Below are 23,399 nucleotides of genomic sequence, written 5' to 3'. Positions count from 1 at the left end.
GCGAGGCACAGAGAGGTGGTTAACTAGCTGCTATGTAGCAGAGCCGGAATTTGAACCCAGTCTGGCTTCAGAGCCCAGGTTCTGATTCATTAAACCCTGCTCTTGTTTTTTTTTCTTCCGGTTTTGAATCTGTCCACCCAGATTGAACCATCATCTATTCAGGCTTAGACTTTGGCTGCCTTCTGCTCCAACCCAGCACATGACATCTGTTATTGACTTATGTGTCTGACCCCGCCCAATAGAAGCCCCAGCCTTGGTGTCACTGGTATCAGATAGGAGAATGGACATTGCGGCAATATTTGTTCACTCCCTTGTGAACAATTTGTTTCCTCTGTCCGCATTCTTTTTTCTCTGCCTGGCTGAATTCTATATGAACCATTTAGTCGCCCCCTGACATATTGTTCACTTTCTCCTCCATGTGTCCATTGAACTTCTATTTGCCCTATCTCATTGTATCGCCATTTCTGGAAGAGTCTCCACTCTGGCACACTGTAAGGGTTCAATAAGTGTTTCTAGATTGAATGAAAGAAGGTTCTAGGAAATTAACAGGACAGCTGTTATTGTGGACAATAGAATTTTGCTGTGAACTTGATGGGATAATGTACAAAGGAAAGGACTTCAAAAAGGAATCTCTTAACTTAATCTCAAACCTTGACATGTTTATCCCAGTGTTTATCTACTTTTCTTATTAATATTTCACAAACCTTTCTCTATGCTCTTGACATTATTGCTGGAGTCAAGAAGGTACAGATGTCACATTATTACCATTAATCTTTTAAAATTAATTTTATTAAGATAGTAACTACTTGATCAAAGCCCTATGATTAAGAACATGTTCCAGGTCACTAGAAGAAAGTTTATTAAAAGACTACTTCAGATCCAGAAATTTATTAGGCAGTTTTGGTTTGTTATAAACATCAACATGTCCACAATGACTCATAGTTGACTGTTATTTCAGAAGGGCAGAAAGGACTCAAAGTGAATAGGAATCTAAAGAAAATGAAACAAAAATCGAGCTTGAACTAATAAAGCATCTTACTCTGAAAGGAATAGTTTCTACTTGTAAATTTCTTGTGCCCAAGGAAGCAACCATGGGGCAGATCTTGCGAAATTTTATATTAGTTCTTCAAGTTCCTGAACTTGATATGAGACCACCTCCTCATCCACCACAGTCTGGATAACTGTTTTGCTTTCTCGGGGTTTGGCAGGGTCTAAAGACAAAGAGGGAACAAAGGAGGCAAAAGTTAGTGTTTCAGATATTCACCTAAAATTGGTGGTTAATTTAACCTTCTATATTAGGTATTGACTAATGAAGCCCATCAAATTTAAACTTTCAAAAGTGATTTTCACATTCTTAAAAAATGTATTTTATTCATCGAAAAGGAAATGCGTTCAGTGTTGTCCTATGCACAAATGAAAATATGTTTAAGCATTTAAATATAGTTATGATGCTCATAATACCTCTTTGCAGAGTAGATTTCCCCCCCTGGGCTTATAAGAAAATTTAATACAATACAGACTACTCATTTTTCTGCAGAGATGTGTAAATGGCTTTCCTTGGCTCAGAATATAAATATACTTTAAATTATTAATAATGCTGCAGTATTCAATGACATTTTATAGTTTTAGTCATTAATAAATATGACTGTGACCTAGTCTAAATGATTCTTAGGGAATCTGCATACCTTTAGAGGAATCAGTGGGCTGTGCTTCAGATTTGGAGTCAGTCACTGATGAAGTTTCATCCACACCAACACTGTAGAGAAAATGAGGGAAATGATATCACATCATGCTTTCTGGAATGAGGAGAAATAGGAGTTTGCTATTTGAACTAAAAATTGGAAATGTACCTAAAACTATAGACAAATGAGGAAGGGATTCCAAATTGCTTGACCAAGAATAATTGAATGATAATATTATAATAACCTTGCATGGTGCCAGGTGGTACTGGAAATATTAGGGGAAATGTTTTGTAAAGTATTTTAACCACTATGCTGTACACGTGAAACAAATACAAAATAATATTGAATGTAAACTATAACTGAAAAATAAAATTTAAAGACCTCCATTGGCAAAAACAAAAAAGCTCAATGTCCTAGTATTATAACTAAAAAAAATAAAATAAAAGAGTGATTGCATGCATCTGCTCCCTGGTGGTCAGTATTTGTCAGAATGACCAGTTGTTCTGACATTCAGTCAATTTGCATAGTAGCCTTTTATTATATAGGATTATCAAATAAGATAATGGGTGGCAACACTTTGCAAAGTATAGAGTGCTTAATAAGCCCAAGCCTTGTTTTTACTAGATTTGTTATTTGTCAACTAAAAACCCTTTATTCCACTGTCCCCCCCCAACCCCCCCAAACTTCATTGGGGGGTTGGTCAGCCACTGAGGTTATTTCAACCTCTGTTATCTATTCACCCGAGGGCTTCACCATCCAGCAGGTTGCGGTAGGTCTCAATCTCCAGCTCCAGGCTGGCCTTGACGTTCAGCAGGCGCTGGTGGTTGGCGTTCTGGCACTCTGTGTCCCTGCGCACCTGCAGCACTTGCTCCTCCAGGCTGCAGATGAGCTGCTGCACCTGGGACAGCTGGCCGCAGTAGTCCCCCTCGGTTTGGGCCAAGGTGTCCTCCAGAGACGACTTCTGCATGTGGGAGGGAAATGGAGGGGGCTGAATGAGGGAGGCAGCCAATGGCCTAACAGAAGTTGAATGCAACGTTCTCTTTGGAAGTCCAAACAATGCTGCATCTCTTTAGGCGGGCCCTACCATGGCGAGGTGGGACTGGAGCTCCAGCTCCAGGTTTTGAAAGGCGCGTCTCAAGTCGGTCATCTCGCTCTTGCTGCACTGAAGCTGCTCAGTGTTGGTGCTGATCTCCTTCTTGAGCTGCCCGCTCTGCCACAGAAAAGAGGAGCCAGAGGACATGAGTGAGTTTCTTTTCTGCTAATGTATCAAGCCAGGCCTTTTGTTGTCGTTAGTGGTACCTTTTCGATGAACCAGGCTTCCGCGTCCTTACGGTGCTGCTCAGCGATCGCTTCGTACTGTGCCCTCATGTTGTTGAGGAGCCTGGTGAGGTCCACTCCCGGGACAGCCTTCATTTCTACACTGACCTGGGCGGGGCCATCACACTGGAAGCTCTGGAGCTCCTGGGGGCAGCAAGTGAGAGAGGGGTGCAGGGGCCCATTATGACTTTGTGGGCCTTTTCTTCTATAACAAATATTACACATTGTGTTTTATGACTGAGTCAGTATAAGTCAAACATTAATACAATATATTAAACATTTTTAACCCCAAAACTAATATTTTTCTTTGATTTTAAAAGAACTGAAGACATTTTCCCTGGCCCCTGAAACTGCCATCCCTAATGACTGAGTTGGCCCTGCTTCTTGGGGACCCAGGGCCTTACTAAGAAGGGAAGGCCTGCTAGTAACAGTACCTTTGGGGGTTCCAGCTCAGCGGCCAAACTGAGGGCAGCAGACGGTACCTCGGCTTCCTCACCGTTTCTGTCACAGTCCTTGGTTTCCAGTAGAAACCTCCTTAGAAGCCTATTGCCAGAGTCATGACCAATGCCCACGCTACCCACCAGGTTCTGATAGGCATTGTGGCATGTCAGAGTTCTGGGTGTGTATCACACAGGGTAATGCCGCTTTCTCTGACATGTATAACGTTATGTGTTATTGGTATAATTTGTCTTTTAACTTAAAAAAAATCACTAGATCAGGGTAATTAAAATTCTTACTGTCCTTGCCTAATGATGAAAATGAACAAATCAGAAAGTGCCTTTAATTGGATAAACTTTAACAGGAATTACTATCAATACCACCACCAGCAGCTGGCACATAACACACACACACACACACACACACACACACACATACACACACACACACACGAAGTTAAAATGGCCATTTTAACAGGGAAATGTGTATTCTCCATGTCTGCTCTTATTCCAGATTTGTGAACTTGAGACTAAAGCAGCCCCTTGTGGCTGACCTCCTCGTGGCTCTTTCTCAGGTAGGCCAGCTCCTCGCTCAGGCTCTCGATCTGCATCTCCAGGTCGGCCCGGGTCAGGGTCAGCTCGTCCAGCACCCGGCGCAGGCCGTTGATGTCTGCCTCCACGCTCTGGCGCAGGGCCAGCTCGTTCTCAGACCTGAAAACCAAGTGCAAAACAGTTTCGGGACTCATCACACCCATTTGAATAAGGTGCCTGCGTTCTTCAGAGCTATATTGTGCATAAATCTGTGTGACTATTTTAAAATGGCAGCATTGCAATGTATGAAGCCGTTTTTGCTTTTTAATAACTGTTCCTTCTCCTATCTATGATAGTTTAACGCTCGGATGGAGAGAATTGAAAAAATAACGAGGTGATACTTTCTCTCGGCAGTGAACCCCAATAGCACTGCATCCCAGGGAACAATCTCTTTGGCCGGCTGCCCTCTAGGACTTTCAGATGGAATCCTAAAAGCAGTTGAAAATAAAAATGATAATTAGTCTTTTTTTTTTCTTCTTAACTTTTAATTTAATGATTTAATTTAAAACATTGGTACTTCTTTAGTAGCTTCTACCAGGATTTTACAGGCTCAGGATCATCACCACCACAGCATTCTGTGTGGAAGTTTTGTGGAACAAAAGGGACATTAGTGTTTCTTCTTTATGTCCAGAGGATGGAGTAGGAGGAAGGAGGAGAGAATATAAAAATCAGGGTATGGTTAATATTTTAGGTGTATGTGTCATCAGGAAAAAGATCATTTCATTTAACTCCCGGGCAAAAACATTATTAATTCATTTTGATATGTGGAAGGTTGAGCTTTAGGACGTCGGCGGAATTACCGTGTCACATCATGAGTCAATAGCACATTGCTCATGAAGTGACATGAAATTCATCCATAGCCCTATGTTTAAGCAACTTTTACTTCAGGACATGTAATGTGTGAGTTGTATTTGAATCCAGTACTTTCTAGAATGCCCAATGTAAATTTACCAGAACATTGAATGAATGGAGCAGGTGAACTGCAGAAAGTTTGAAAGTTTGGCATCAATGAAGGCAGGAAAATAGGGGATAAGAAGAAATGGTGGGACATGTTAGTTTCCATGAATCTATCTTTTATTCAACTCACTTCATTCTGAAGTCGTCGGCAGCCAGGCTTGCATTGTTGGTCTGTAAGATGAGCTGGGTATTTCCAGTGCTGGCAGAGATGATCTGGCAAAACAGGGGAGGACACACCAAGTAACACTCTAAAGTACCAGTATTATACAAATACGTTTTTGAGAGATAATTTTTAGGTGATGTTAAAAATGCTATTTTATTAAGAGTTTAAGACAATTAAATTTTACATATACATATATTGATTTCAAAGAGGAAGAGAGAGATAGAAACATCAATGACTAGAGAGAATCATTGATCGGCTGCCTCCTGCATGCCCCACACTGAGGACTGAGCCCGCAACCCAGACATGTGCCCTGACCGGGAATCAAACTGTGACCTACTGGTTCATAGGCTGACGTTGAACCACTGAGCCTTACCGGCTGTGTGGCAATTAAATTTTTTAAATAATATATATTGATGGAATATTTTAAAAGTTAAAGGAACATACATTTCCTACAGAAAGTGGAAATAGAGTCCCTTTATGGTAAATGGTAAAATAAACTAAATATCTCAATATGAGAAATTTCTCCAAGTATAGTGGAATTGAAAAAAATATCACTGTTAAAACACTGTAATAGCAAAGCAACAACAACAAAACAACATAATTCCCAAAGCCCCTCCAAAAACCATATTGTTACCTTATTCCTGAGGTCTTCAATCAGTGGATAATATTTACTGTAATCATCCCGTGACCCAGGATCTTCATTCCAAGATCCTCGTGTTTCATACCATTCATGAATTTTGTTTTCTAGCTCAGTATTAGCCTCTTCTAGAGCTCGAACCTTATCTAGGTAGGAAGCCAATCTGTCATTAAGATTTTGCATGGTTTCCTTTTCTGATCCAGAAAGAAGGCCTCCATCATTGCCAGAGAGAATACATAGAGAGCCCCCTCTTGGGCTTCCTCCAAATCCAGTCCCCAGGCCTCCTCCATAAGCAGTGCCCAGCCCTCCTGCGAAGGAACTTGCAGAGCCAACACCAAAGCCTGAACTAGAACCAAACATGGACGCAGCAAAAAAACCTCCCCCACAGCTGCCTCCAAAGCCAAGGCCACTTCCCCCATAGCCACTTCCGACACTGGAGGCAGACATGCCCCAGGCTCTGCCCAGTGTCCCACTCTGGGCAGACAGCTGCCTGGACAGCTCAGAGTTCTGCACTAAGAGTGACATGGTGGTGCCAGAGAGATCCACAGCTAGGGGAAGGTGGCCAGAACCTGAGAGGAAGCAGTGTCAGCCAGGCACAAAGGCTACCCTTTTATAGATCATGAAATGGGAGTTGCAGTTGAAAAGTTCACTCTCTCCATTCAAAAATATAGTGTTCCCCCAACTCCCTTTTCTGACCAACTCAACATCTAAATGATGAATGCATATTGAAAATTCATTGGTATAGAAATAATTGAATAATTGTGCCCATTACATATTTGATATATACAAAAGGAAATCTGGGTGGAGTAGAGATGGTTGTCATAAAGAATCTTTCTTCTCCAAATTGCCTGTATAAAATAAAAATGAGATATCACTTTCTTACAGAGTCAGAAGCAATGTACCAAGTTCAAAGTGTGCCTTAATGACTTGATCACATAATATGGGAAAATGATTAACTTCAGTTTTTGAACTTGGGACCAATTTTGTGTTGAAATGTATACTTTCCAACTCATATATATATGTAAATTTAAATAATTTTGCTTGATATCTATACTGTACATTGTTTTATGTTTCTGCACATATTATATATTATCGTGGTCTGTAAGTTTCTCAGGTAGGACTATGTCTAATTTTTTATCCTGAGTCAGTGTAGTGTTTGGCTAAACTTTATCCACACACTCCTAGAGTTATTTCACTTGAAAGAACTTAATTCTTAGTATGCTTGAAAGTGTCATTTAAAGTTAATTTCATTTGAAAATGACATTGCTCTAATTTTCTGATATGCCTTGGCCAACATTTATTCTGAATTCAATTATAAATGGGGAGCAACTTCACAAGTTGGAAAGAAATATTTATTCTTCAGTGTGTATTTTTTTGGGGGGTGGCTGGGTGGAGGGAGGGATATGTTAAATAATCATACCTCTATTCTGGAGTTTTTAGAAGTGGAAATAATTTTGTTGACAGCTGTAAAAATGTAGGAAGGTGGGGATGCATAAAACAAACAATCTTGGTCTTATTGGCAAAGTGATTACATAAGTTGAGGCAGAGAGGAAAATGACTAGAATCAGGGTGAACTGTTAAAAAATATTATATCTTCATTTTCATAGAGATTTTGAAATACTCAAAATGGAGATAATTATTTATGTGGTGCTTGTAAATGTTTAGGTTTTTATTAAGTACAATGTATGCTCATCTTCTTATATCTGACTAGAGGCTCAGTGCTCAAAATTCATGCACGGGCGTTGGGTCCCTCAGCCCAGCCTGCACCCTCTCCAATCTGGGACATCCCTCTTGCTATCTGGGACCGCTGACTCCTAACTGCTAGCCTGCCTGCTGGCTCATTGCCCCTAACCCCTCTGCCTGCCTACTCGATTGCCCCTAACCACCTCTTCCTGCCTACCTGATCACCTGTAACTGCTCCCCTGCCAGCCTGACCACCTCTAACTGCTCCCCTGCCGGCCTAACCACCTTTAACTGCTCCTCTGCCAGCCTGATCATCTCTTAACTGCTCCCCTGAGGGCCTAATCGCCCCAAACTGCCTCTGCCTTGGCCCTGCATCTGGGATTCAGGCTTCTGTCCTCCGACCAATTGCAGACACCCTGGGCTTCCTTCTCTTTGGCCAGCCATAGGCACCTGGGACCTGGGCCAGCCCAGAACTGGGGGGCCGCTTCACCAGGGCTGTATATCGATGCCCGTGACCGTGGGCAGCTTCTCTGGGGTTGGCCATAGCCATAAGTGCCCGTGACAGTGGGCAGCTTCAGCCAGACCCAGCTTTGTCAGGAAGGACATCAGAAAGATGTCTGGTCTAATTAGTATATTACCCTTTTATTAGTATAGATTGGGTACTTTTCTGATCTTTGATTTCAGAATTTGGCACCTGAGTTAAAGACTGATAAACCTTCCTGCAATTCAGTGATCACATGGTCCATACCACCTTTCACTTTTGTGTGAACAAAAACTTAAGGTCCCGTGAATGAGTGAAAGAATATTGGGTTACTGCTGATTTATTATGCTGTGCTTTTGAGACGAAAATGAACAAGGACCCCAGGGGTCACACTTGAGGATGAGTTCTATGAAATTAACCAAGAAATTACCTTTATTAAGAATCAAGGGCCCCAGAAAGGAGATTTTGCAACTCAGAAACAGAAGAAATTTGAGAGAAAAAGGTTTATTTGCATAGAACCTCTGCTTCACAAGGTTTAGTATCATTGAGATGTGCTGTAATTTTCAGGACCATTCGTGAATTGATATTAGGTGGTCTGTAGCTTGTAATTAATGTTTCATGGTAAAGATGGCAGGGATGATGTTTTAAATATCCTCCTGCTCATTGGATTTCACTTTTGCTGGCAATTTGCAGCTCCTTTGAGTAAAACATTTACTTTCAATTACAGAGACTGGCAGATAGATGGGCTACCCTCTCCACCCCACCACCAGAAGGCGTTAATGGTGCTTTCTGATTGCCGCTTTCCTGTAGGGAGCAAACGCTATAGCTCCACTTCTTTCAAGACCTCAGCAGCATCTCCTCCTGGCAGGGATTTATATACTTTCTTCCATTTCTTTGATTTCAGATGACACGACCTTGCCATCCACTACTTCTTCCACCACTGTCTTAATCTTCCTGGTTTTCTTCACATCTGAATTTAGATAGAAATACAAAATGTTAATTCAGACACATAACTCTGCTAGTTTATGATATTCAACTTTTAATTATTTTGTATGAACTTCCTTCTTTTAGACAAAAGTTCTTTCTTAAATGATCTTAAGACCATTTAAAAAATAAATGCAGAAAAGGTGCCACTCTCCCCAAATTTATACATTTTCTACTCTCCCCACCTCCAAAGAGAAACATACAATAATGATTTAAGAAAATTGCACATTTTCACCTTCTTTTTCATTTTCAAGATTTCAGGATGTTTCAGGACAACAGTAGCATAGGGCCAAGAAAACCACCCTGTCATGCGGGTGTGACAGATTCCCACAGGGAGGTCTCCTTTACCTGATTAATTGATTTTCAGAATCCCAAGGGTAATACCAGCTCACTTGAGAACTGATTTCCCTTTTCTTTTCACCAGTGGCAGATAAGAAGCGGTAAGCTATTGAGTGAGAATTTAGTCTTTCTGGAAATGTGTGAAATTAGAACACTTACCTGCTTTCTCCTCCAGGACGCTGTTTTTTTAAGAAAAGAAAAAGAAACAGAAAAAAAGTGTTATTGTCATTTTGAAAACGAAGCACCATCCTGTCTTTTTCGTTTCAAAATAAAGTCTGAGTGATATGTTTTATCCTGTGTTTATATTTCCCCCCTTTTATTATGCTTGTCTCTTCTAACTTGAGTGTCTTACTTTTTTGTTGTTGTTAATCCTCACCCGAGGGTATTTTTCCATTGATTTTTAGAGAGAGTGGAAGGGAGGAGAAGAGACACACAGAGAGAAAAAACGATGTGAGAGAGACACATTGATTGGTTGCCTCCTGTACGTGGCCTGACCAGGGCCAGGGACCGAGGTACTCGTGCCCTTGACCAGAACTGAACCCTTCAATTCAAGGGCCAAACTCTATTCACTGAGCCCAACAGGCTAGGGCAGAGTATCTTACTTTTTAACTTGAAAAATACATAGCTTTCAAACGGACTCATTTAACACATGCTATTAAAATAGTCCAACTATAATAGAAGTTGAGATCTGTGTTTCCTTGTGACTTTCTTGGGTGTGGTATTTGCAGACAGTTGTGCTGCAACTCCAGTGATTCTTCAACTGGTTCCCACAGACCTGTGTGGCTGGTGGTGCAGTTCATGACCTCTCAGTGAGAATTTTAAAAAGTTATTTTGCTTGTAATTATGTATTAATTGTAAAAATTAACATTTGCATAATCTTTATCATCTCTAATAACACAGACTCAAGTACAAAACCTGTATTTGATATTTTTGGGGTGTGTGCACTTTTGGATATATTTTTGTTTTGGTGTTGGTGTATGTGTGTAATTGATTTTGTGAAAGGCATTGCATTGATGCTGGGGAATGAATGACAGGGTTTAAGGTGTGGACATTAAAATAGCACATCGTGTAGACATCTCTCTGGATTCTAATAAATTCCTTACAGCTCTTCTCCTTCCAGAAGGCGCCGGTAAGTAGCAATTTCCTGCTCCAGCCTGATCTTCATGTCCAGGAGCTCATTGTATTGCTTGTTCTGCCATTCTGCATCAGCTCGGATCTGCATCAGTTGGGCCTCTATCGAGTTCAGCAGGGCCTGGAGGGCGGTCAGCTGGCTGTGGTAACGAGCTTTGGTATCTTGCAGTGTCTGCTCCAAAGATTGTTTCTGCCAGCACAAGAGAAAGTGGACATTTCTTACTTGAGGGCTTGATTAAGCGGTGGCTCAGTTTTAATCGTTTGAGAGGAATTTCTGTAGCTAGTTATGGGCATCATGCATAATTCTGGCTTTATCTCCCACTCTCTTTCTCTAGCAAGCCCAGTCAGTCAGCTAGGACCATTAGCTCTTTGTTGTGTTTTATATATATATATATATATATATATATATATATATATATATATATACACACACACACACACATACACACACACACACACATACATATACATACATATATATATATATATATATATATTATGTGTGTGTGTTTTGTTTGTCTGTTTTTAGCTTTGCACTCACTGTCCTCTTATAATACAAATGTATATTGTATTATTGTTTTCAATATTTGCTTCCCCTCCCTGTGGTTTATGGTGCCACTTTTTATTTGGAGGCTTAGCCTTCCTCATGCTGTTGACACCAGGCTCAGTCATATGATTTTCTTTGGCCAATGAGATGCAAGTGAAACTGACAATTGCCTTTTCTGAGAAGCTTTAAGAGGGATCACGTGGTCTGAGGATTGCTCTTTTCTTGGGCCACAACACTGACGTGCCCCTGCTAGAGCTGCAGCCAAACCATGATGGATGCGGCGTTGTGAGCCACTATGATTTTAGGTTGTCACCGCACAATTAACCACATGCTGACTGATTTGCTTTGCCTAGAGTGTCTTTACTCCTATTCCCTAGTTTAAAAATTAATCTAAAGTTTTCAGACCTAGTTGAAATGCCACTTTCCCTGAAAGTCTTCCCGACCTTCTTCCTCTGCATCCTTGCAGTACATTGCCCCTTTTCTTGATTTACTTCTGTTCTTTCATTCTAATCTGTTGTTTGGCCCATTTCCCTGCCAGCTTTGTAAGGGGAGGGATTATTTCTTATTTTCAAATTTCCTAATGCAGGCGCTTAGTAAACAGACACGACATCAAGAGCTGGAAGTTAGATGTGCTTTACCATACTGAGATGGGACTTGTGGTCTATCTCCAGGTTCTGGTAGGTGCGTCTCAGCTCCTTTACTTGAACCTCTGATTCCTTTAATTCTGCAGTGTTCACTGAGACTTGTTGCTGCAGAGTTTCAGTCTAAAATTCCAAAAATGAAAAAAATAAATAAGGGAAAAAGAAAGAAAGGAAAAAAGAAAGGAAGGAAGAAAAAGAGTTATCTCTTTTTGGAGGACAACTTCTACACATTTGCTTATTTTTTATAATTATGCCATTACCTGTATCTCAAACTCTTCTTTGGCTTTCTTAAGGTTCTCTTGGGCCAAGACTTCATATTTCTGCCTCATTTCATCCATGATGGCACTGAGGTTCAGGGCGGGAGCAGCATCCAGCTCCACATTGACAGTACTGCCCAGCTGTTTGCGTAGGCTGTCCACTTCCTACGAGAATAAAAATCCTGGCTGATTAGAGTCTGAAGTGTATTCTCAGAAAAGGCTGGGCAGAAAAGACTATTCGTTTTATGGCTTTTTTCGCTAGGAGTGAGCCAAAAAAGGAATAACATAATAGGCAGGGCTTTTTATGGTCCAGATATTTCTCTAAGTTATTTAACCCTGATAGAAACCTTATGAAAAGAAGTTAGGGGTAACATCATTATTATTGTCATCTTCACCATCACCACCACCACCTCCACCCAATCTTCTTCCTTTTCTTCCCACCATTCCCAATACCACTTCTGAAATTTATTTATTTTTTACCTCCTGATGGTCTTTTCTGAGGAGAACCAGGTCTTTATTCAGTCCTTCAATTTGAACTTCCAAGTCTGTTTTGTTTAGGGTTAGATCGTCATAAACCTTACTCAGGCCCTGGAGGTCAGCTTCCACTGCTAGGCGCATCCCTCTTTCAGTCTCATACCTGTGAATTAATGAGCAGAGGTAACTGAGTCCTTCTGAAACCATGATAGAAGAGATAGATGTATATGTGGTATATGAGGATTTCAATTTCAACACATTATACATTATAATCTTTATATATTTCAAAAATGTTCCTGAAACCCCAGAAATCAGATAATTTGCCCCATATATAATCTCTGTGATTTGATTAAAAAAAAAAAAATCTGAAATTACTTTAAAAAGTTTCTAGCCCAGCCTGTGTGGTTCAGCGGTTGAGAGTAGATCCATGACAGGAAGTCAAAATGTGTTTCCCGATCAGGGCACATGCCCAGATTGTGGGCTCCATCCCCAGTAGGGGACGTGCAGGAGGCAGTCGATCAATGATTCTCTTTCATCATTGACGTTTCTATCTTTCTCTCCCTCTCTCTTCCTCTCTGAAATACTGGGGATTGAACCCGCAACCCAGGAATGTGCCCTTTACCGGAATGGAACCTGGGATCCTTCAGTCCGCAGGCCTACACTCAATCCACTGAGCCAGACTGGCTAGGGTCTATGCAAAGTTTTAAATTGCTTTGTTATTATTAGGTTCAATATGTGAGAAGGTAGGTAGATGCTGGGTTACTTAAAAAGAACCTTCTAACAAGTAGAGCTAACCAACAAGAACAGGAGCAGTTAGTGGAGATATTCATTTACACGCTGGGTAAGGAAACCTTTAGACTGTGAGGGAGGGACTGTACCAGATAGTTTGTATTGATAACAACCTTAAAATGCCAAGATTCTGAAAATACTTAGTGGGTAGCTCCTTTACCAACAGGGAAACGCTTAGTATCATGAGGGACTACTGAAAGACATTCCTTTTCAGGAACTTTTGCCATGGTATTAGAGGACCTACTTCATTCTGAAGTCCTCAGCTGCCAGCTTGCCATTATCAATTTTCAGGACCCACAGAGCATTTTGCCGTTGGGCATCTTTAATCTGGAAAACACACGAGAAAGAAAGGCATTTTCAACTGGATGGGAGTTTAAATAATTGCAATTATACTCAAACATGCCTACTATTACATCAGAGATGATGTACATTTCAATACCTTCCACATGAAAATGGAAAGGAAGAAAATGGAAATATGGCTGTTGAGCCTAATAGATTTGTAAAATGCAATGCTAATCTCACAGTTTGGTCAGCTTTCTTGTGATTTCATCAAAGGAGACTTGAATTCAACTTGACATCAAACCTTATTTAAGTGCCTTGCCTTTATTCCTGCTTAGAACATTTCTCTGAGCTCCTCCCACTCAGAGAACCCCTCTTCTTTTTCCTCCTCCTCCATGTCTCAGCTTAGACCTTCAGTGCTTCAAGCCTTCACGATTTCCTCGAAACAGAACTGCTTGTGGCCTTATTGCCCTACACAGGCCCCCGTGTGTGGGATAAATGTTGCCTTGTCCATGCCTGTTTCCCCCTAAATCACATTATGTTTACCATCATATTTCCCATTGTCTAGCATGGAAACTAGCACCTAGTTAGTGTCGACTACTACATATGGACACTTATGTGGTGGGCGTTGTGCTATGCGCTGGGGCTATCAGGGAAGATAAGCCGCTGGGGCTATCAGGGAAGATAAGCCCCTGCTCGTAAGTAGCTGTTACCTATCGGGTGAATTCTTTAAGGTTCCCATGGATCAGAAGTCTGCTTGTAGAAAATGTCATAGTGACATATCTCTTTTTTATCCCATCCTAGAAAGAGCTGCCTTCCTTCAAATACAGAGGCTGTCCAGCTAAATGGAAGAAATTGGAGCAATCCATAGTGGATTCAGAACCATGAGCCATGAGACAGGTAGGGGGAACGGTTGGCTGATTTTGAATGTGACTAGTGGGAGCTGGAGAAGAAGGACCTTTGGCAGAAAGGACCATTTAAACACCTTTGCCTCTCACACCCACAGAGCTCCTGAAACACCAAAGTAACTTCCTGTGGAATCTGCATCAAATTGTACTGCTGTCTAACACAACACAAGAAAAACAGACTTGCTGGTAAGTGGCCTTCGCTCTGAAAGAAAACGAATGTTAAAGTAGAAAGGAAAATAAAAGAGATACTTTTCTTGATTAGATAAGAATATTTCAGCAATGCAAGTGCTCTGAGTCATATCTGAAATCTTCAATTAGGAGCAAAGTCTTCTTTTATTCCACACAATCAATAGAACTCCACCTTTCTTGGATGACATGGTTCTGATACAATTGCCATAAATTTTAATTGGGGGCAATAGAATATTTTATTACTATAAAAATGGTGTCTACACTGCTTGCTGTTGATGATCAGATTATTAAATAGGACATTTAAAAATCCAGGTATCATTAAGACCCATCCTCCTCCCCCTCATTTCTACCCTGAATAACTTTATCATTGAAATTTATGATACAGCATTCTAATACCATTTATGTAAATGAAAGGAGGAAAACTCTCTAAATTGACAGGGGTTTCAGGAATTGATGGGACCTACGTGAAAAACTAAGAGAGAGTTATTATCACTTAAAAATTTAGCTTTTTCAGGCTGAAACCGGTTTGGCTCAGGGGATAGAGCATCGGTCTGTGAACTGAAAGGTTCCAGGTTTGATTTCGGTCAAGGGCATGTACATTGGTTGTGGGCACATCCCTGGTAGGGGTTGTGCAGGAGGCAGCTGGTCGATGTTTCTTTCTCATCAATGTTTCTAGCTTTCTATCCCTCTCCCTTCCTCTCTGTAAAAAAATCAATAAAATATATTTAAAAAAATTAGCCTTTTCAGAAAAAAAAGGGTTACTATTTTCTTAGCCCTGACTTAGTAAACTATGACAACAACAACAACAATAAAAAATACAGAGTATAAGATTGGAGGATAATTTTTATATTTTATATATAATTAGATTTTAAAACTTTAAAAAGTATGATTTATAGTCATCCAATTATGTAGTCAGGGCAGTGATAGAACATACCATTTTTATAGATATTGCATTTCAGCCTAATTTGCTTTACAACATCCATTTAGACCCACCTAATGTATATGCCCTCTTGATATATCATGCAGCTAAATAACGGAGTGGAAAACACAGCATCATCCCTTACCTGAGCTTGCAGCTCTTCAATTTGTTTGTAGTATGCACTGTAGTCCCGAGTGGTGCTGGGCGCATTTGATTCATACCATTGCTTAATCTGCATCTCAAGTTTGTAGTTGGACTGCTCCAGGGACCGCACTTTTTCTAGGTAGCTTGCTAGGCGGTCATTGAGGTTTCTCATGGCCATCTTCTCATTGCCAATATTCAGGTCGCCTCTGTTGAGATCATTCCCATAGCTCACCATGCTTTTGGAGGTTGAGATGCGGGTGCCGTGGCCTCCAGCTCCCCCGTAGACGCTGGGTGCCATCCCCATGATCTGCCTGCTCCCCGTCCTATACATGCTGGCCATAGACGCCTGCGAGGAGGAACTCAGGCTTCTTTGCAAGCTTCTGCTTGTGAATTCCATTGGGAATTCTAGGAGGGAGCACCTGTAGCTTCAGGATGGGTGGAGCAGAGTCTGTCCCTCTGTGGTGAGTGAACTGCCTTTTATAGTGTTCACAGGAGAGAGACTCCTCCTCTGCTGACATCTCACAGTCCACCTTGCCTTTCCCCCCCCCCCCCCCCAACACTTTTACAGCAATCGGTTTCATTCCTTTCTAGAAATTACCACTAGAGGCATTTCTTAGAGGCTTTTCTCAGGGGTGGCTTCTTTTGTTCATCAGAGGTAACAAAAGGAAACAAGAAAGGGTGTTCTTTTAGCTCTTGCACCTGCCTTGGCAAATTTTTTCATCCTAATATACACATGAAGAATATTTGCAACCTCCATGAATAATTTGGGTACCTAAAAAGACAGATGTGGCTACATAGTAAGTCACAGAGGTGATAAAGAACAATGCTTAAATTTTTTTCAATTATTTTTTTTTCTTTTAGGTGAGAATATTTAAGTTCTATTCTCTTAATAAAATGTAATTATACAATACAGTGTTATCTACTATAGTCACTATTCATTTTATAGCCAAAAATTTGTCCTCTTTTACCAACATTTCCTTATTTCCTACCCCTTAGCCCCTGGCAGCCACTTTCTGTTTCTATGAGTTTGATAACTTCTCTTTCAGATTCCACATATAAGTGATACCATGCAGTATTTGTCTTTCTCTGTCTGGCTTATTTACTTAGCATAATGCTCTCACGGCCCACCAAGTTGTTCCAAATAGCAGGACTTCCTGCTTTTTTATTAATTTTGTGAATACACAAAATTTGTTTTATTGCTTAGTAGGGAGAAGGAGATTTGATTAAAGTCACTGGAAAATTGTACTGTTTAAATTATACACATTTTACAGTGATTTAGTTTCAGCTAAGGGGTTCATACACTAAGGCATATGATGCAGGTGTGTAGAAGCATTATTTAAATAAAGAATTAGCTTTATAACTAAAAAGGAATATAAATGCAGTTGTTTAACATAATAATTTTTGAAGTCCTCTTCTTTAGCACAATTCCTCTTTATGTCTGGATCTAATAATGTTTAAGTGAGTTAAATGCTTAAAATCATTTTGAATATTTTGGAGAAATAATTTTGTCTATGTGTTATTCCACCAGTTTTTTTTTTTTTGGCTAGTGTTTGCAGGTTTTTGAGATTTCAAATTTAAATTAAATATGGGACATTAGCACTATTTTATGGGGTTCAGTCATCCAATCTACTCCTTTGTTGGGTAGAATAGTTTCTGTTGTGAAGACTTCTACATGTTTACGTAAGGACAAGAAGATTTGATGGCTCCTCTATCACATTGAGTTTTATGCCTTGGTAGGTTTTTATATCTTATAATATGATCACAGGAAATCAGGATAGCATTTCATAGCAGTTACATTTTCTGAATTACACTTGAGGACTAGATACAGATCCTGTTGACTCTTATTTACACGTAAGTCATGAATTTACAACTCTCGATATTCCAGACTGTTGGATGACTGCAAAATAATTATCAGATCCAAACGTCCTTATGACTAATGGGAGGCACATTTTTACCTCACATAGACAGACTCTGTTGAGGGTGTTAATGATTAATGTTAAGTATGGCCAGTATTTTGGAGAGTTATCTTAAGCACTGTCGTTTTAAGAGGACTTTGGACTTTCCCCCCTTATTATGGATAAGCTATTGCAGCCCAGATGTGACACATAGAGAATCTGCAGTCTGTGGGGAAGAGTTTTCTTTCCCAGACATCTCAGTCAGGATACTTGCTCTGATTGGTTGAGAAGGATGGCACATAAGAACTGTGCGTGTTTGTATGCATTGTGGTTCTAGATACTTGACATAACACAGAGTTAAGACAGAAAAAAAGTCATGGTCTCTGTGCTTTAAAAACTTGGTTTACTTAGTGAAATAGTTACAAGTGAAAGGATATGATGTCTTTGATTGGCTTCCAAATAAAATGGGATGGAGGGAGAGGGAGTGGGGAAGTATAGATGAGGTAAGTTTGGCCATGAGTTGTTTGCTGAAGCTGGAAAATGGATATATGGGAATTTATTATAATGTTCTAACTACTATAGTGTTTGTTTGAAAATTTCTATAGTAAGACATTTTAAGATCCAGGTGCAGTGAACTTTCATTATTGTATTTTACATAGTTAATCTGGCATTTTCAAGCTTTGATTTGTATTCATTTGGTGCATACTTCAGTGAGTTGGTAGTTTGTCTCAGAGTGGCTCAAACATAGTAGGCACTTGATGTTCACTTACCATATGAATGACAAATGAGTGAATAAATAAAAGTGCTGATGCCCAATTTAAAAGAGAGAAGAAGCATTTGTGGGGGGTTCTCTGTGCCCCTTGACTGCTCTTTTTGCTAATCATGTTAAGAAAGTAAGAGTTGCAACCCAGGAGTTCAATGACATGGAGTATGGCAGACTGGATACTCCTAATGCCATTATCCCAGATATTCTTAGTGGAAACAACTAAAGTGCATTATCTATTTCCTTCCTTCCTTCCTTCCTTCCTTCCTTCCTTCCTTCCTTCCTTCCTTCCTTCCTTCCTTCCTTCCTTCCTTCCTTCCTTCCTTCCTTCCTTCCTTCCTTCTCCCCCTCTCCCTCCTCCATCCCTCTCTCCCTCCCTTCTTCCCTATGTGTGTATGTATATATGTATGTATGTATTTTTTAAAACCTATTTCAGACATATTATGAAAAGAAAGACTCCTCAGAGATATAAAAGGAAGTGAAAACAGGAACCTTAGGAGAGAAGTGAGTGAGAGAGCTGTCTTTCACCCTGTGGGATTTTGCTCAGTCATGGAGATACTGTTTCCCTTATGGTATCTGTAAAGGTACAGGAGATGAGAGTCTAGGGCTTGTCTAAAGTGGGACTATTAACAGGAAATAACCACATAAACCTAGTATACTGAAGGACTATGCCTTCAGAATAAGGGTACAGGATAAAGCCACCATGCAGGAGGATTCAATAAGAAAAATTTTGTCTCAACCTTGGTGCTTTGTGCAGAGGAAAAAAAAAATCTTCCCTGAGAATTTGTAGCCATAGCTAGCCCAACACAGTTTGTTGTCTGTATTTATCCAGTTCTATGTGAAAACCTTAAAAGGAGAATTTAGTTTAAAGTGATCCCTGATTAGTGATGCCTCAGACAACTGGCAGCAGGAAGTACAGATCCTCTCTAAAATAATGTAACACTCAAAATCTTTTACTGGGAAGCCTGACAGACTGAATGGCCCTCCTCATCCCTGCACTTGGCCCTGGATTATTTCACCAAAGTTTGAGATTATACCAGGGACAAGAGGGTACTTATTTTATATCAGCTTGACTAAGAGAGAGCCCAACCAACCTCCTTCCAAAACAGAGGAAGTTTGTCCCCAGGACAAATTCTAGCTTTTGTCTTTAAAATTACAGTTAAGAAATAATTGATAATTTTATATAATAAAAGCCTAATATGCAAATTGTCCCCTTCACTGGGTGTTTGACCAGGAGTTCATTCAGGAGTTTGATCAGGGGGTGGGGCCAGTGGTGGTGGCAGCAGGCAGCCAGGGGAAGGGAGGCCCTCCTGGCTGGTAGCTGCTAGGGACCCTACCCATGCCCAGATTTCATGCACTGGGCCTCTTGTTGAAAAATAAAAGCTTAGCTCCTGGCTCCAAGCCATCAACAGTTCATAAATGTTAAGGTTCTGTCTCAAAACACCTGCCTGCAAATGCAGATCTGACTATTTTACCTCTCTGAGAAACTTGTGACACTTAAGTGGTCAAGTCCAATACATTGCTTTCTAAGAGCCAGCCTCTGCCTACCTTTTTTAGAGGCCCCTTCCCACCCTCCATGCCTCAATGTGACACTTCATTAACACATGCTACTGGTGCTCCTCCGTTTGGTACTTTTGCACGTACTGTCCTCTTCTTTTCTGGGCGTCATTTCTTCCAGGAAGCCCTCCCTGCCCTCCCAAATTTCCTCCTTTCCAAGATGACCAGTTGTCTTGGTTTGCCTGAGACCTAGAAGCTTTCTGGGATGTAAGACTTTCATTGTTCAAACCTGGACACGCCCAGGCCAGCCGGGACAGTTGGTCATCCTGTTCACCTCTCCTGTATGCGTCTTTTACTTCGTTCAGCACATGCATACTCTTTGGCCCTGATTCTGCTGTTCTCCGCTGGCTGAGTGGGTGTGGAGCATGAGGAATAGGATGAGATAAGGATGACTCATGGAGTTCTGAGTTGGGTGACTGGATAGCGATGGCGGTGTCCCTTTCTGAAAGGGGGAGGGGCACTGGGACAAGGTGGGGAGAGGGTCTGCACAGGGATTGCTGCAAAGGGGAATATGGCATGTTTGTTTGCGGACATGCCCCATTTGTGTTGTCTGCATTACTAGATCCAGTGTAGAAGGTCTATAGATATGTTGTGTATTCTGATCTTGAGAGACCTGGGCTGGCTGTGTGTAATAAGATGCAGGAAAGGTTGCCTTCACTCTGGTTGGTTGTGACATTATCCCTCATAAAGTGAGCACTGTAATTCTAGTTTCCTCGGGGGCTTTCAGAACTCCAGAGTCAAACCTCTGCGTCGACAGACCAGAGTGACTGGGAGAAGCGTTGATCTAGTAGTCGCTGCCTAACTGTTCCTCTTTCTCTAAACTGCCATGCTGCATTAGCACCCAACCGAGCCTTCCATTCATGGCGACAACCAAAGATTTACGGTGCTGGAGTGAAATTTGTGCAAGATCCAGAAAACCTGGACTAGATTTAGCTTACTAAATGTTAATAACCAATTAGCATTGAGTTTTTTGGATTATAATTTAAGGGAAGAAGTAGTGATCAGTTATTTCATTTTATGATATACTTTCGTGTTACTTGAACAACCTAAATTTAGTAATTTTGAAGACAAGAAGGCAAGTGGCAGTTACTCACCATGTGCTTTTATTTTTCATGGCGCTTATTTTTCAACACAAAGAACTGTAGGCTTTCCTACCTGGAAGAGACCGTGAAAATCATGCAGGCCATCCTTCTCATTTTACAGACAAGAAAGCAGAGGGGTTCATAAATTGAATGACTTGCCTGTAGCAACAATACAAATATAGAAAGTTGAAATGAATCAACATAATGTTTGCTCTCTAAATTGATTCCCTGTTCGTTTGCCTGACCCAGGAAAGCTGCCTTACAAAGATCACCCTTATGTGTAAATAAAACTCTCACCAATTAAATTACTGCTTAAAAGGTATATGCCCCACACATTTTAGTTTCCACTCTGGGGCTAAAGACTTACTCTTTCAATATCTTCCAATAGATTCTCTAAGATGGGGCAGTGATCACTGGCCTCAGAGTACGCCTAGAGCAAGGCACTGTGTATACAGATACATCAGACCAGCTGAAGAGATGCATTATTAATTCGTCTTTCAGAACATGAACGGCAGATGTGTTCTCATTTCAGCTCGGTTGGGTGCTATGTCATTACTTTTTAATGTGTACACATTTAAGTTAAAAGAACTATACAAAGCAGAATATTGATTAAAGAGAACCCCTAGATGCTTGAGAGATGAAGAGAGGAAGGGAGGGAAGGGTGGGGGAGAGAGAGACAGACAGAGAGAGAGAGACAGAGAGAGAGAGAATGAATAAGCTTTTCCTGTTGAATTTTGGACTTCGTTCATTTTAGAATTCTATCAAAATGGGTTTAACAGTTTGCATATTGTTTTCACAAATTTCAATAAAGCTTCCTACAAAGATTAGCACTATCTGAAATAGGCAGTTGGCAAAGCACGAAATGAAGTTGTGACAGCTATCTTTTAAAAGTGGAAAAATAACTAGGCAAATGAATAAAACAATTTATTCTTTAAGTATTTATTGAACGCCTGAACAAAAAGGGTGGTAAGACACTGCTTGCAAGGAGCTTGTGGTCCAGCAGAGGAAATACTGACCGGGATTTTCATTTTCATTTTAAAGTGGGTGGATAAGAACGATGGATGTATGAGCTGTGAGAGCAGAACACTGAGCCCCAGGGAACCCCGAAGATAGAGAATTAGGTGAGTTGTCAGTCCGCAGGCTCTGGGGATCAGGTTATGGATTAATGGCAGAGTTGGGATGCTAGCACATAATAAGATAATAAATCCTTAGATAATCCTGCTTTGGGCATCAGAGGGTCAGGAGGAGACAACCCTACAGCCAGGAGCCCCGTTTAACCTGATTAAGAGAAGTGAAGGCAGAGAACCAGTCATGGTAGCAAGTGACAGTAACCATTGCCGTTAGTGTAGCTTTTTGCAGTTTTGTGTTTTGTTTCTGTGATGTTTCCTGGCCTGATACTCAGCTCAGGGCTTTACCCCTTTCTGGGGACTTCCTGAGCGTCAGTGGAAACTTGGTTTGTTAATATTTATCAAAAATAAATTGCTACTTTTTGACTCACACAACACAACTAATATTTCTGATGCCTCAAGTTCCACAAAGGCCCTTTTGTTTTGGTGTTTTTAGGCCATGAAAAGGTAGAGAGCCTGGAGCAATTTCTTATGTGTTGACACATGTGTTTAGGGATACTTAATATTTGCTGCCCAGAGCGAAATATAACAGGATTTTATGGGCAAGTCTTACATTGACAGAGTGCACAGACTGGTAGCTACACACACTTTTTCTAAATAAATGCATCTCTGTGGAATGAGCTGTCAGTAGGATTCTAGCTTTTGGAAGCCGGGAGTAAATAAGGAGCAATATATTGGTTCTGAGGAACTGACATTAATGTTGACATATGATGTTTCTGGGCAAGTTGATCTATACCAATAATTCATTTTATTTTCTACTGCAGTATTTGTTTTGTTCTTAAGTCATTTGAGGCTTTATTAAAGGTTTACCTGGTGGCTTTTTAAAAGCATAACATTTACTATGGTTTATGTTCATCATCAGTTATGTTTATTGAATATAATAACTATGACATTCAACCAGAGTTCAGGCTTTTACCCTCTAATTCAGATCCATCACCCCCTCATACTGACATACAGTGACGTAGTGCCTTAGCTTTGTCAAAATGGAAAAACTTCAGCAAAATTGATCCTAGAAGCAATGTCCAGTTAATCAAAGACTAAAAATGGAAACCAATTTTTCTCGCCTGTCACACTGTCTTTTTAAAACCATGATTCTTAAACTGCTTTGTCACTATGGTTGTCATAATTTTATCTCCATCGTTTTGCATTTTAGCCAATGTATGCAAAAAATATAATCGATATAAAATTATTAATGAGATTTTATCTTTTTGTGGACTGTTCTGGAAATGCAGTTTGCATGTCCCATAGCACATCATCATTTGGACAAGACACTTTTTAAGTGCTCAATAGGCCCATGAGGTTAGTGGCTACCTTCATGAATAGGGCAGTTCTAGCACTCAGTTTCTCAAGTTGGTCTGGTCTTCAGTCTCAGGGTAAGATCCTTAGTGAGTCACTGAAGTTTGAGATGTGCTGCCTGATGACTTGA

At 40.6% G+C, this 23,399-nt stretch overlaps 2 protein-coding genes across 3 annotated transcripts; both read right to left on the bottom strand.

Moving 5' to 3' along the window:
• Window positions 1-767: 767 nt before the first annotated feature.
• KRT12 (keratin 12) lies at window positions 768-6,390 on the bottom strand. The gene is made up of 8 exons (XM_036407715.2): window positions 5,782-6,390; window positions 5,115-5,197; window positions 3,991-4,147; window positions 2,982-3,143; window positions 2,767-2,892; window positions 2,423-2,643; window positions 1,686-1,756; window positions 768-1,211 (listed from the first exon to the last, which is right to left on the bottom strand). Exons 1-8 carry the CDS (start codon window positions 6,307-6,309, stop codon window positions 1,114-1,116), a joined length of 1,446 nt encoding a protein of 481 aa, XP_036263608.1. The 5' UTR covers window positions 6,310-6,390; the 3' UTR covers window positions 768-1,113.
• A 2,050-nt stretch (window positions 6,391-8,440) lies between these two features.
• KRT20 (keratin 20) lies at window positions 8,441-16,016 on the bottom strand. 2 transcript variants are annotated; one of them, XM_036407754.2, is made up of 8 exons: window positions 15,551-16,016; window positions 13,355-13,437; window positions 12,328-12,484; window positions 11,851-12,012; window positions 11,588-11,713; window positions 10,375-10,592; window positions 9,431-9,453; window positions 8,441-8,918 (listed from the first exon to the last, which is right to left on the bottom strand). In XM_036407754.2, the coding sequence occupies exons 1-8, from the start codon at window positions 15,944-15,946 to the stop codon at window positions 8,821-8,823; spliced, it is 1,263 nt and encodes a 420-aa protein (XP_036263647.1). In that variant the 5' UTR covers window positions 15,947-16,016; the 3' UTR covers window positions 8,441-8,820. The 2 variants fall into 2 exon arrangements, with proteins under 2 accessions (XP_036263647.1, XP_036263648.1); XM_036407755.2 differs by having other exon boundaries at window positions 9,431-9,450.
• Window positions 16,017-23,399: the final 7,383 nt, after the last annotated feature.

Source organism: Pipistrellus kuhlii, unplaced genomic scaffold (genome assembly GCF_014108245.1).
Source record: "Pipistrellus kuhlii isolate mPipKuh1 unplaced genomic scaffold, mPipKuh1.p scaffold_m20_p_37, whole genome shotgun sequence".
NCBI lineage: Eukaryota > Metazoa > Chordata > Mammalia > Chiroptera > Vespertilionidae > Pipistrellus > Pipistrellus kuhlii.
Note: the sequence above shows the minus strand (reverse complement) of the source record. Positions and strands in the feature narration are given on the sequence as shown.

Excerpts from the sequence above, each read along its gene's own strand:
- KRT12 (XM_036407715.2), bottom strand. The coding sequence starts at position 6,309 with ATGTCACTCTTAGTGCAGAACTCTGAGCTGTCCAGGCAGCTGTCTGCC. Across the intron at positions 2,893-2,981 it reads AAGCCTGGTTCATCGAAAAG|AGCGGGCAGCTCAAGAAGGA; the intron begins GTACCACTAACG and ends TTTCTGTGGCAG. Across the intron at positions 2,644-2,766 it reads TCCAGTCCCACCTCGCCATG|AAGTCGTCTCTGGAGGACAC; the intron begins GTAGGGCCCGCC and ends TCCCACATGCAG.
- KRT20 (XM_036407754.2), bottom strand. The coding sequence starts at position 15,946 with ATGGAATTCACAAGCAGAAGCTTGCAAAGAAGCCTGAGTTCCTCCTCG. Across the intron at positions 12,013-12,327 it reads TCAGAAAAGACCATCAGGAG|GAAGTGGACAGCCTACGCAA; the intron begins GTAAAAAATAAA and ends TTATTCTCGTAG. Across the intron at positions 10,593-11,587 it reads ACAAGTCCCATCTCAGTATG|AAACAATCTTTGGAGCAGAC; the intron begins GTAAAGCACATC and ends TTGTGCTGGCAG.